Below are 12,560 nucleotides of genomic sequence, written 5' to 3'. Positions count from 1 at the left end.
TCGGGGAGAAGCCTAGTGCCAGCAGAATCTAAGCTAGCAGCCTGGATCTGTCCTTGCATTCAGGAGAGCAATAGGACTTCCATTCTGACCAGCTCCGGCATGGATGCAAGAAGGGTCCTTGCACCCTCTTCCCAAATTGTGCACCCGCTGAGGGCCAGATCCTCAGGTGGTGTAAATCAGCAAAATCCCCATTGACTCCAATTTACTCCAGCTGAGGATCTGGCCCAAGGTGTGCAGCGACACTGCATTGATGTTACTGCTTCAGCCTTAACTCTGGTATTTTTTTACTCTGTTTTTTCCTGATGTATCTTTAACATTGCCATGAACCCATTTTTCATATCATCTTTTTTATATCTCATGTGGAGCTTTTCCTTATCTCCCCCTGGCGACACACGGTGCGATGCCCACTCGCTCGGGAACAGACAGACCCATAACCAGGCGTCTGACTGCATCTGCCCATCCACAAGCCGACACACTCAGGTGCCTCCCACTTAATTCAGTCCCTGGTTAATTTGATCCTTCATTTAACTGGATCGAAGAATCTCAGGAACCAAATGGCTTGTGTTAAATAATTCAACGTCCACCCTTAATTGAATCAATCTGGATAGCTTTAATCAGGGACTGCTGGATAACTCAATTGCTGGCTCCAGGAAGTTACCCCATAGGGCTAGTGTGACATTTAGCCACAAGGTCTGAATAGGAGGAGCCCTGTCACAGGCCAGAGGAGTCCTGGAGAGAAGGTGCCTCATGCAGCTACAACTCCCCCATCCTGCTCTTTGCACTAGCCATTATGCTGGCACAGAGGACAGGAATGGACCATCGTCCTGCTCTGTGGGGGGGAGCAGAAGCCAGCATCCCAAGCACAGAAACTGCTATTGGCCACTGTCCTTGAGCAAGAGCATGGGAGGGGAGGGCTTTTTGCATACCCCTTTCTAGCCAAGCCAGGACCGCACACAATCTGGCCATTGCTTGATAAGGACATTCCATTTTGAGGGACGACACTGTTTGTTTTGGTGCGATAGCTAGAAACTCCTGCCCAAGGAGCAGAGAGTCTGAGCTGTTTGGTTTAATGCTGGACTGTGTGACAGGACTCCTGGGTTCTATTCCTAGTCTTGCTACCGACTCACGCTGCGACCTCGGAAAAGTCTCGTCTGTGGGCTAGTTGTCACCTATGCTGGAGTGAACAGAAAGTAACTCTCTCTTGCAGTCCATGGAGTTACGCTGGTGCAAAACCAGTGCACTCGGGAGCAGACTCCGGTCCCGTGACTCTGTTTCCCCATCTCAGAGAGGTTGCGAAGGATCATTCGCCCTAACCGGGAAGGCGCTGCGTGTTTTTAGAAAACCCGCAGCAAATAGGACACAACTCCAGCTCCGATCTGTTGTGGGCGGAGATCGCTGTTGCTATCACAATCCCAACCATGTGTTGTGCAAGCTGTGATCTGCACCCTGGCAGTGAGAGGGAAAACAAGGCAAGCTGCTTAATTCAGTCCAAGAACCAGGGGTGAATCAAAGCAAAGGAGCAGGCTCTATGCCTGAGGCCACACGGACGCCTACCAGTGGGTGCCCATTTCGTATCTGTGCCTGCATAATGGCTGGTGCAAACGGCTCACCCTCGGGGAGCGCACTGGGAAGACTGCCTGCAGGTGGCATCTTCCCAGTGGTCCTCTGGGGCCGAGGCATCCCAGTGCCATCATCCTCTGCTCAGGTCAGGGCTTGTAACTGAATACTACAGTTTAGGGAATGAACTGCCTGCATGGATACATGTGCGTGCACAGATCCTGCTTTCTCCAATAGCCCTTGATCACAGAGACGGGGAAACACTGTTATCACCATTGTCTAATGGGGAAAGTGAGTCAGTGCGGCTCAGGACTCTGGAGTAGAGCTGGGTGAATATATTTCAACTAATAGCTTTTTCATCGGAAAAAAAAAATTTCAGGTCCCCAAACCTATTTTTCAACTCCGAGCTGAATTTAGCAAAAGGTTGAGTTGAACAAAGAATAGTTTTAAAGTGGAAACGTTTTGTTTCGACCATTTTGTTTCAAATCGACATTTGGCCAATTAAAAGTAAAGGGGGGCGGGGGACGTGTGAAAGAATAGTTGACTTGAAACAACTCCCCCACCCCCAAATCATTTGGAATCAACTTAAAACAATTGTTTTTCAAGTTTTTATTTAAACAACAATTTACAAGGGGTGGGGCAGGGGAGGGGAGAAGGCTTTCCATTCTAATTGACCGGAATTTTTTCGGCTTGGTAGTTTCAGGCCCCAGACTGAAAACTCCATTATTCACTGTCGTATTCCTGAGTCCCACTCACCTGCTCTAGCCACTAGAGCAGCGATACTCAGACTGTGGTTCGTGAGCCGCAAGTGGCTCTTTAATGTGTGTCCTTGCAGCACATGATGTTAAAACATTGTGTGATTTAATTATTAACCAACTGGGAGGCTTTTACTGTGTTATTAGCAACTTGTAGTTAATAAAATAATAATACTATATATAAAAACTCAATTTTTTCCCCCTCTCGTACTCTTTAAATAGGAATATCTGGTACTATAGTAAATGAAACAATGAATTCACCCTACTGTGGCTCTTGTGGGTAATGTTGATCACTAATTTGGCTCCTGAACCACTGAGGTCTCAGTATCACTGCTCTACATACATGAAGCTGCCTTTAAGTCCCCAGACACAAGCTGAGTGGGTACCATGCTTGGTTTGGGAAACATTCCAGCTTTGCCGCTCCCAGATGAGCCTCAGTGAATGGTGCAGACTGTGTCCACATCTGCTCATGCCTCTCCACGCTTGGTGGTCCTCATTTATGCTCTTCAAAGTTGCCGGGAGGGGTCTACAAGTCCTTGCTCATGTCTGGCCTGTAAAACAGCCTTCTGAAGTGTCAGTCTGTCTGCGGCAGGTGGTCCGCTTTCTCGTGTCACTAGAACAAAAAGGGAATCTCTTCAGATAACAGAATCTTCCCTCCCCACGCCGAGAGGCGGGGACGACGGGGCTATGGGCAGGATATAACGTGCTGGGAATGATAATTCCCTCGAGCCAGAGGAGAGGAAATCAGCTGTCTCCACCGAGCCTCCTCACCCCCCTCGTGGTGCCTGATCTGGTTTAGAAACTGGCCCGCAGGGCTGTGCCTTCTGACCCAGAGAGTCTCCACCGCTGTCTGCCTGCAGTGGTGGACTAGAGTAGGACTCGGGAAAGGCTAGGGTAGGGCGAGCGCTAGTGGAGGGCGGCGGGGTGGTGGGGGAGGGATAAAAATGGAAAAACTAATCAAGAGAGATGAAATGAGGGTCTGATGTGACTTGCGGTTCCATTTAGCGGCTGCGTTAGGGGATGCTTTCCAATCTGCCTCATTAATGCATGGCTGAGACACACGGCCTGCAGAATTAAGGAGCAGGATCTAATTTTATTTTGCGGGGCTGAAATTAGACGCACACTAGAAAATTCCAGCGTGTCCTGCTGGCTTTGCTTTCTCTACCGGGGAATTTCTGCAGATTGTGGGGGGCAGAGCCTGGTTTAAATTGACCTCGCTCCCTTGGCTCCACTCCCCACCCGTGGGCTGCCCAGCAGCGTATGGGATGGAGAAATAGCAAATGACTCCCCCTAAGGCATTCCCGGGGGAGGGCAGCTCGGGAGGTGCTGCCCCATGTTGTGGACAGATTGTAAGTGCACAATCCAGCTGCCTGTGCGAGAGACTCCTATTCCGCAACGCTTTGCATAGAGCGTCTGCAACCGATGCCAGCCCCAGTGTTTGAGCTGGAGGAGGGGCCCCTGCCTCCTCCGCCTCCATATGTGTTAGTTCACCTGGAACACGGAGCTGAGAACTGCAACGTGAGCTCTGCGCCCACCTGCCAGGAGTCCTGCTACCTCCCCACTGTCATCGCTTAAGATGGAGCCCGAGCGTGACTGTGTGCCATGCAGGAGGCTCCCCTGAGTAACATCTCCACAGCCGGCCTTCCACATCTTTAACCAGCTTGCAATAAGGCAGGCGTCCTCCTCCCCCTCCCCCAGGACTTGCAGTCCTGCTGTATTTGGTATTGATCTGGGCAGATGCATCCTGAGCGAGGCTAATGCGTTCCTGAAGTCCACAGCGAGGGAGAGCGAAAGTCATTTGATTTAGTCTGATGTGCAGCTCAGGCCTGTCTCTCTGCAGACAGGAGAAGCTGGCTTTAACCCTTCATGCACCAGCATCCTGCACCATGAAGTCCTTATTATGGGTTATCATAGCGCATTGAGGCCCCGGCTGAAATTGGGACCTTGTTGTGCTAGGTACTGTGCAAAGACCACGTGAGAGACAGGCCTTGCCCCAAGGAGTTCGCAGGCGAGAGAGAGTGAGAAACTGAGGCACAGAGCAGTGAAATGACTCACTCTAGGCTACCCAGCAAGTCAGCAGCCGTGCTGGGAGTAGACACCAGTGCCCTTTCTGCCAACCCGCACTGCCTCCCGACTTGGCTTGATTAGCCTTGCCACTGAAGCCAGCAGGGAGGGGAGTCAGTAGAATTCTCATAACCTACAGCCGCTCCTTGCAGGAAGAGTTTAAATGTTTCCTGGTGTTCTTGGTGTTGCTCTGTAGATGCCGAGTGACTGTTATTCTGTAAACACCCAGGGGCCTCCTATGAGAGTCCCCCTGCTATGCTACTGGGGGGAAATGTTGTTCAGTTACTGGGCTAGGAATCGGGAGATGGGGGTTCTAGTCCTGTGTGATGATGGCTAAGTTATTTCCCCTCTCTGGGCATCAGTTTCCCCATCTGCCACATGGGGCTAATGACACTGACCTACGGCAGAGGGGAGTCGTGGGGCCAAATCCAGTCATTGAGACGGTGGATTGTCTTGTTGTTAAGGCACCGGCGTGAGACTCAGAAGGCCTGGGTTCAATTCCTGGCTCCATGTGTGACCTTGGACAAGAATCTCTCTGGGCCTCACTTTCCCCCACCTGTAAAATGGGGGTGATAAAACTTCCTTTGTCCTGCCTGCACTGCACATCTCTCTGGGCAGGGGGTGGTCTCTGGCTGTAACGTTGTATGATTCCAACCACCAGGGGGCCACAATCTCAGTTAAAGCCTCCTGTCACTACTGCAATGCTAATGATCCTAAAGCAAACATGAATTATTTTGTAACGCCTTCCAAAGAAATAACACCCCCAGTAGTCTTGGGATTATCCTCCCATGACTCCGTGCCCGCTCTTGCGATTTTAAGTGTTGGGGCATCAGTTAATGAGACAGAGGTCTCCTCACCACCAGGCCTCGGGTTTAAAATCAGCTCAGGTTGGTAGCAGCAGCTTGGGAACTTGCATTGTCCTCCTCATTGTCCTTTTCTTAACCAAGAGAAATGCATAATTGCCGTGAAACTGGGCCACTTTTAGAAAGACAAAGGAAACACAAAAGCCTCCTTTTCTGAGGGCTTAATGGAATCGTGGTGAGTGAAGGTGCTTCTCAGATCTTTCTCGTGTGAGCGCCGGTTCGGAGTTTGCCTAACTAATAGCCGAGTAGTTGTACTTACACCCTTTCCCCCAACCTGTGTCTGACTTGTTTATAGATTGTACATTCTCTGGGGCAGGGATCATCTACTTCTCTGTGCCGGTACAATGAGACCCTATTCTTGGCTGGCCTTTAGGCACGACTGGAATAAACGTGATTAATAATAACCGACTGTTATTGCTGGAAGCGTCTGCTCCTTGGTAGGAAAGGAGATTGCAGGTGTGGCGGAAATGAAACTGTGCAGAGACCTGGCACAAAGCTTAGACAACACTTAGATCCCACTTAAACCCATAAAATAACACTCAGGTGGCGTATATGGCCTCTTAGAATTTCACCCTCCATGAAGAAATAGACTAGGAAGTTAATTTCATCCCAGAGAAATCCTGCTGACTGCAGTTGCTTTAGTCCCCAGCTGAGTTCCTCCTGGATTAAGGAGGAAAGGCAGGGGGCACCACATGGTAAAGCGCTCAGTGCACGCACACTGGTTTGCTGAAAAACCTCTCCGTGAATGAGACTCCACTCATGTAGGCTTCATCTCTTTAATGCATCGCTTTGTTGCCTTTTGTGAAGAGTTGGGCGTTCTTGAGAGCAGCACTCTCCCTCTTGATTGCCTTGCATCGTACCGCAGTGTACTGCTTCCCCAGCCCTTGACTTTCTGGGTGAATAAACGGTTGAGTGCAGTCAAAATGACGTTTAGTTGAAGAGTTGAGTGCTGGGCTCGAAACACAGGCACGGTGAGGGTACATCTACACTGCAAACAAAAAAACAACCCCGTGGCAGCAAGAGTCAGAGCCGGGTCAAGGGACTCGGGGCCACGGGGCTCATGTTACAGTGCCAAAAATATTAGTGTAGACGTTCCCACTTGGGCTGGAGTTCAAGCTCGGAAACCAAGCGAGAGAGGTCAGCCTCAGGGCCTGAGCGTCAGCCCGAGGGGGAATGTCTATACGGCTATTTTTAGTCCCGTAGCGTGAGCCCCGGTCAGTTGAGCCAGGCTCAGAGACTCGGTGCCACTGGTTTATTTATTTATTACAGGGTAGACTTACCCCGAGTGCCCCTCTGACAGCCAGGGCACTGGCCCTAAACTCTGGGTTTGGGATCTGTTCTTTGTTTGCTTCCTTTGGAAGGATGCTGGTAGTTAACTAGTCCAGTTTCCATTTGTTTAATTCCTCCTTTGAAAAAAGCTAACCAACCAAATTCCTCCCTTCCCAGCCCAGTCTAGGGCTGGATGCTATATAATCTTTCATCATGCCAGGAATTTTACTGGCTTCATTGCATACATAAGGGTTTGCCGAATCAGGGCTTTGGATTGTAAGGTATTTGGGCTAGGGACATGCTTGTTGTTGTTATTTATACAATAGAAATGCCAAAAAGCACAGAGGCAGAGTGAGATAACCACTGCCCCAAAGAACTTATAGTGTGCATCAGGGATACTCAGACTGATGAGGTTCAACAAGGACAAGTGCAGAGTCCTGCACTTAGGACGGAAGAATCCCATGCACTGCTACAGACTAGGGACCGAGTGGCTAGGCAGCAGTTCTGCAGAAAAGGACCTAGGGGTTACAGTGGATGAGAAGCTGGATATGAGTCAACAGTGTGCCCTTGTCGCCAAGAAGGCTAATGGCATTTTGGGTTGTATAAGTAGGGGCATTGCCAGCAGATCGAGGGATGTGATCATTCCCCTCTATTTGGGTGTATAAAGAATGACCTTCAGAAAGGCCCTGTGTCAAGATGATCTTCCCTCTGAGAGAGGGCTGCAGGCTGTTCCGTCAGATGACCACAGAGAGTTACAAATTGCTCCATCTCGTCCCCTCCCCTGCTGGTCACAGGAGAGACCCTTGGACATAGACTTGGCTTCTTTGCTTTGCAGCATGTTGCTACACCATTTGTCCGACCAGGTTTGCAAAAGATGGGTTCCTATGGAAGAGGATAGCTGTTGTCATGGGTGGGGTACTCTTGATTCAAAAGGTCTGTTTGTGTTTCTTTTATTTGAAGGCCTTTTAAACCTAGAGAAGTTGCTTCGTCAGTTCCTTATCTCGAAGGACACCCTCTCGGTCCGGATGCTGGATGACAGCCGGGACCCTACCCCACTCCTAAAAGAAATCAGAGACGACAAAACTGGCACCATCATTGTCCATGCGAATGCCTCCATGTCCCACATCATCCTCCAGAAGGTAGGCAGCTGTGAAATTACAGCTTCATAAACCGCCTTGCTTCCACCAAATGATCCTTCTGCATGTGCGTTGTACGGTTCCGGAGCTTAAAAATTCCTACAGTGCGGTCGAAAATTAGCTACGCTCCAGGGAGATTTCCACTGATTGATGCTGAGGTCCTGGGGATAACAGTTTTCTCACTGCCTCCGGGATTCTGGCTGTAGAACAAATAGATTAAATACTCTGAGTGCATGCCCCAGAGGTGTCTGGCTTGGCGTCCAAGATGCCAAACTCTTACTGCTCCTATTGACTTCGAGCAAGAGCAGCTCAGTGCTTTTGAAAATCAGTCTGCCGGCAGTGTGGACTCTCTTTTCTGAGCACATCTCTGTTGTGTTTCTCTGTCTGGTTATTTTTACCAGATTGTGTTTGTTTATTTTATTGTCTCCCGTACAGTTGTTGTGTTTGTTTAGTGCAGTTCTCCAGCGCCTCTGTGGAATGAGAGGCTTTTTAGCCAATTATCAAATGAAATAAATATACGTTCTGGCTCCCTAGATTCATCTCTCAGTAGACCAATGGGGCTAGACGAGGGATTCCTGACAGTGTAGAAGGTGTGGTAGTCAATCATCTGAGTCTACGAAACCGAATCCAAAGCCCATTGGAGCCAGTGGGGCTCTCCGTTGGTTTCAGTGAGATTTGGATCAGGGCCATGATGCTGTGTGTCATCTTCACTGCAAGAACAGAATGCATGTTTTCTAGGCCTGATATATTAGGCTAGTGGTGGTCCTATACAACTGTCAGTCCCACTGGCTGTACAACTACAAGCTAGTTTCCATGAAGAATCTTGTCCACAAGGAAACCGTGTGCCATGGTCCCAACCTACCAGAGTTGGAGAGACTTTGTATGACAGCCGCCATCTTGGCTGACTCATCAGGGATTGACGTGGGGACCTCCAGAGCTAAAACCACAAGCTGCTACACTTGAGCTAAAGGACCCATGCTCCCACGCCGCGGCTGTAACAGACTCAGATGTGCTGTCAATCAGCAGAGTGGGGCACCTGTAGGTCATGTTCTCCAGTGAGTTATGTTTCCAGCTAGACAGGAAATGGTTTTCCCATCCCAGGAAAATTTCTGCGATTTTGGGAAACGTCCCCATCCTGAATCAGGATGAAAAGTCGAAGTCTCAAAAATGTTTGTGGACCAAAATGTGGAGAAAAAATTAGATTGGGTCAGTCACGACATTTTGTTTTGATTTTGACCTTTTAATTATTTATTATTTATTATTTATTAGATTCCTTCCCCCCCCCAATTCACTTAAATTTCAAAACGATATGTCGTTTCGAACTGAAAAATGGAATTTTTCATTTTAAAAATGAGGAAACGAGACTTTTTGAAACTTTCCCCAAAACGGGAGCTTCATCGAAGCCAACCCTTTCCCACTGAACATTTCGGTTTCCACAAATCGGTCTTTTCCAAACGAAAAATGTTAAATTGAAAAATTCCTGACCAGCTCTGGCGCCCTTTGCTTTACTACTGTGGTGAAAAGAATATGAATGTTGCCTTGGGGATGCAAAGAAACAGTGGCAGAATTTCAATTGTAGATAGCTACTCTTGGGACATGAGGCATGACGGCTGATGAGCGTCCATTCAAAATGTTCCCCTTGCTAATCTTTGCTGGTACAGATGTCAGACTTCAGTCCAGAGACTGACATTAGACTAAGGCTTCTAATAGAGTCTGTATTGTCGCAAGTGACACTAGCTGTATCTCTCATCAATCCATTCCGGTGTCGTTTTAATTGCACATGTAAAGGCAACATTCTAGTTTTCACTGAGGAACAACTTTCCTTTTTTGATGTTTGTTATTTCACTAACCCCTCTGAAGCTTCTTATGTGCGGGAAATCAAAGACGAGGGTTCAGGTTGGGGTGGATTTGTATTTATTTATATATTTCGTCTCTGAGTTAATAAAGGATTTGAATGAGCTCTCTCACTATTGAGGGCTATCCCCTCAGCCTGTTGCCATAGTAATTTTCCACAGCTACAGAGCACAGTTGCTTTTTAGACACACTCTCTCTCCCTTCCCGTCTCTGGGGGATTCTCAGGCCGTGACCGATGAAGATGTCAAAGATTGAGAAGATTTTGCAGCAATTCAATAACATTTAATGCAGTCGCCCTGTGCAGAGGATTCCAAAGAGGAAGGGAAGTGAACAATGCTCTTATGATTTATGAACTTCTTGCTATTGGTGAAACTGGAAACTGTATACTGGGAGAGCAAGCAGAACAATGAGTGAAGATAATGATTATAAAACAGTTTCCTCCTTTGGGCTCAATCCAAACAGAAAGACTGACATTAATTGTAAAAGACTTTGGATCAAACCCTGTATTACCAGCCCTTCTCTTGCTCTCTGCTACCTTTGGACAATGAGGCAGAAGCTACAACTTCTCATATCTTCCCTTCCCCCTATGGTCTAGAGACACATGGTTGCTTCTTATATAGCCGGCCTGCCCCAGCTTTGCCAATAGGTATGTTAAATGGATGAGATCAATGGAGGAAAGGAGACCGCTTGTTGCTTTCTTTGATTTTCTTCCCTTGAAATAACACTTGCTGATTTCAGAGTAGGTCACAGGGAGAGCAGACATTGCTGCTCTCTCTAGATATGAAAACTGTGTTGTGCAGCGGTCAGAAGATGAGAGGCACTGTGGTCTGGTGGTGGGAGGCAGTGGTCAGAGCACGTTGCCTGATGATCTGGAGGATCTCGTTTTCTCTCTGCCACTGACTTGCTGTGTGTTCTTGGGCAAGTTATGTTCTCATGGTCTCCCTTTCCCCATCTGTAAAAAACAGATGATAGCGCTGTCCTATTGATCTGTGTCACAGAGGTGTCTGTGCAGATTAGCTGCTTAGTGTCTGTAAAGCACTTCCTAGTTCTTGGGATGGGATTTTTAAAGCACTCAACCTTTGCCAAATTCTGCTCCCACTGAAGTCAATGGTATGTCAATGTCGGGGGAGTAGAGGTAGTCCAGAGTGTTTTGAGGCTCTTATCCTAACACGTTGTGCATAAGTCCTAAGTGGTGTTAATATTAAAGTTCCACTGATTTCCCCTCCCCGCCCCCGTCTTTTTGTACTTCATTTTCCGGCTTTCAGGTTATCAGCAAAGAGTCCCAGCAAATAGCTACCAGGCTACAAAATCTCCTTTTCATTTTCCCTGCAGAGGATGCATCACGCCAGCCGTTCGTGCATCAGTGGAGGCTGTAGATTTGTTATGTTCATAAAGATCAATAAAAATGATAAGACGGTTAGAAAACATGACCTGCAAGGAAAGGTTGAAAGAACTGGGCATGTTTCGTTTAGAGAAGAGAAGGCTGCAGGGGGACATCATAATGGTCTTCAAATATGTCAAGGGCTGTTATAAAGAGGATGGTGATTACTTGTTCTCCAGGTCCACTGAGAGTAGGACCAGATGTAATCAGCATGATCTGCAGCAAGGAAGATTTAGATTAGATGGTAGGAAAAACATTCTAATTCTAAGGGTAGTTAAGCTCTGGAATAGGTTTCCCAAGGAGGTTGTGGATCTCCGTCACTGGAGGTTTTTAAGTACACATGAGACAAATACATGTCATGAAGGGTGTTAGGTATACTTAATCCTGCTTTAGCACAGGGGGGGACACTAGATGCTCTCTTGAGGTCCCTTCCAGCCCTACTTTGCTATGTTTCTTTAATCACAGGCATCTGACTGAGAAAGGGGAGTGGGAAAAGCAGTGAGGACTCCTCCATGGTGAAGGCAGGATATTTGCGGGGAGCAGCATTGTCTGCCTTGCTTTGAATCTTTACCTACTGCTGGTTAATCAGGCCAGGAGCTCCACCTCGTCTATATCTGTTTCATCCCCCCACTTTCTGACACCAACAGCCTCCAGCTGGGGGGGCAGAGAAAAGACGGGAAGTGGAGGAGCTCCCCCAAAATCATTCGGGATGATTTGCACATTGCAAATTTAAGCATATTCAATGGTTGGATCATTACACGGCAAAACAAACAGTGGATTTAATTGAAACTGGAAGAGGAGTGAAACTGGCAGGTGTGCCAAGCCACCTGATACAAGAGGATGAAAATTGCCACGCAGAATTACTTTTCAGCAGTGTCTCTTTACTTTCCCCAATAATACCTCTCTGTGTATTCCTTCCTTTACAGATTGTCTGTGCACACAAATTTTACTGCTTTAACTCTACCGATATAGCTAACCTCATGCAATCCCACCTAGTGTGGATACAGTAATGCCAGTATAAAGATTTTATTCCATACTGGTATAAGACACCCTTTATACAGGTATAACTGTGTCTACACTAGGGGTTGTACCTGTAGAAATATATTGATTTTTTTTTTTTAAAACTCACCTCCCTAACCAACATACTTACACCTGTACCAAATGTGTGTGTAGAGACCATTAGAATTGAATCTTGTAAAGACCACACTCTGGGTTTGATCTTCAGCACGTCATCTGGCAAGCGGGGACTGTTAAAACCATTGTTACGAGTAATTTATGCAAATAGCCCTGTTTCGATTGTTATGTCTTCCTTCCCGGCTCCCTTTGTCTTTATTCACCTGTGATGAATTGTCTAAATCCTGGATTAGAGCTAGGTGTAGGGATGAATCCTCTGTCCTTCATTATGCACGAGGTTGAATTAGATGGTCATAATGATCTGGGATTTTAAAAAATCAATGAATCGTTGGGTTATTTGTTGGTACAGTGGGGCCAGTTTGGGTCCATAGGCACTACCGAAATTGAACTAAGTAATAATTCATAATAACTTGCAGCTTCCATTAACTTCAGTGGGAGCTGCGATGGCTTAGCACTTCTGAAAAAGCAGATCCCCATCTTTACTTTAATAGGCCAAACTATGCTTCTGGGTGCTACCCTTTATGGCTTTTAAAAGGACAGCAGAGTC

At 47.4% G+C, this 12,560-nt stretch overlaps 1 protein-coding gene across 8 annotated transcripts in view; it reads left to right on the top strand.

Annotated features, from left to right (window-relative positions):
* GRIK4 (glutamate ionotropic receptor kainate type subunit 4) overlaps positions 1–12,560 on the top strand; it is a 317,543-nt gene that overhangs the window by 223,837 nt on the left and 81,146 nt on the right. For all 8 annotated transcript variants that reach the window (XM_042851897.2, XM_042851894.2, XM_008164539.4 and 5 more), the window contains one exon: positions 7,469–7,647. In XM_042851897.2, the coding sequence (XP_042707831.2) occupies positions 7,469–7,647 (179 nt within the window). The remainder of the gene's footprint in view (positions 1–7,468; positions 7,648–12,560) is intronic.

The sequence above is a fragment of the Chrysemys picta genome, chromosome 16 (assembly GCF_011386835.1).
Source record: "Chrysemys picta bellii isolate R12L10 chromosome 16, ASM1138683v2, whole genome shotgun sequence".
Classification (NCBI taxonomy): domain Eukaryota; kingdom Metazoa; phylum Chordata; order Testudines; family Emydidae; genus Chrysemys; species Chrysemys picta.
The sequence above is the reverse complement of the archived record's forward strand: the minus strand, read 5'-3'. Positions and strand labels throughout refer to the sequence as shown.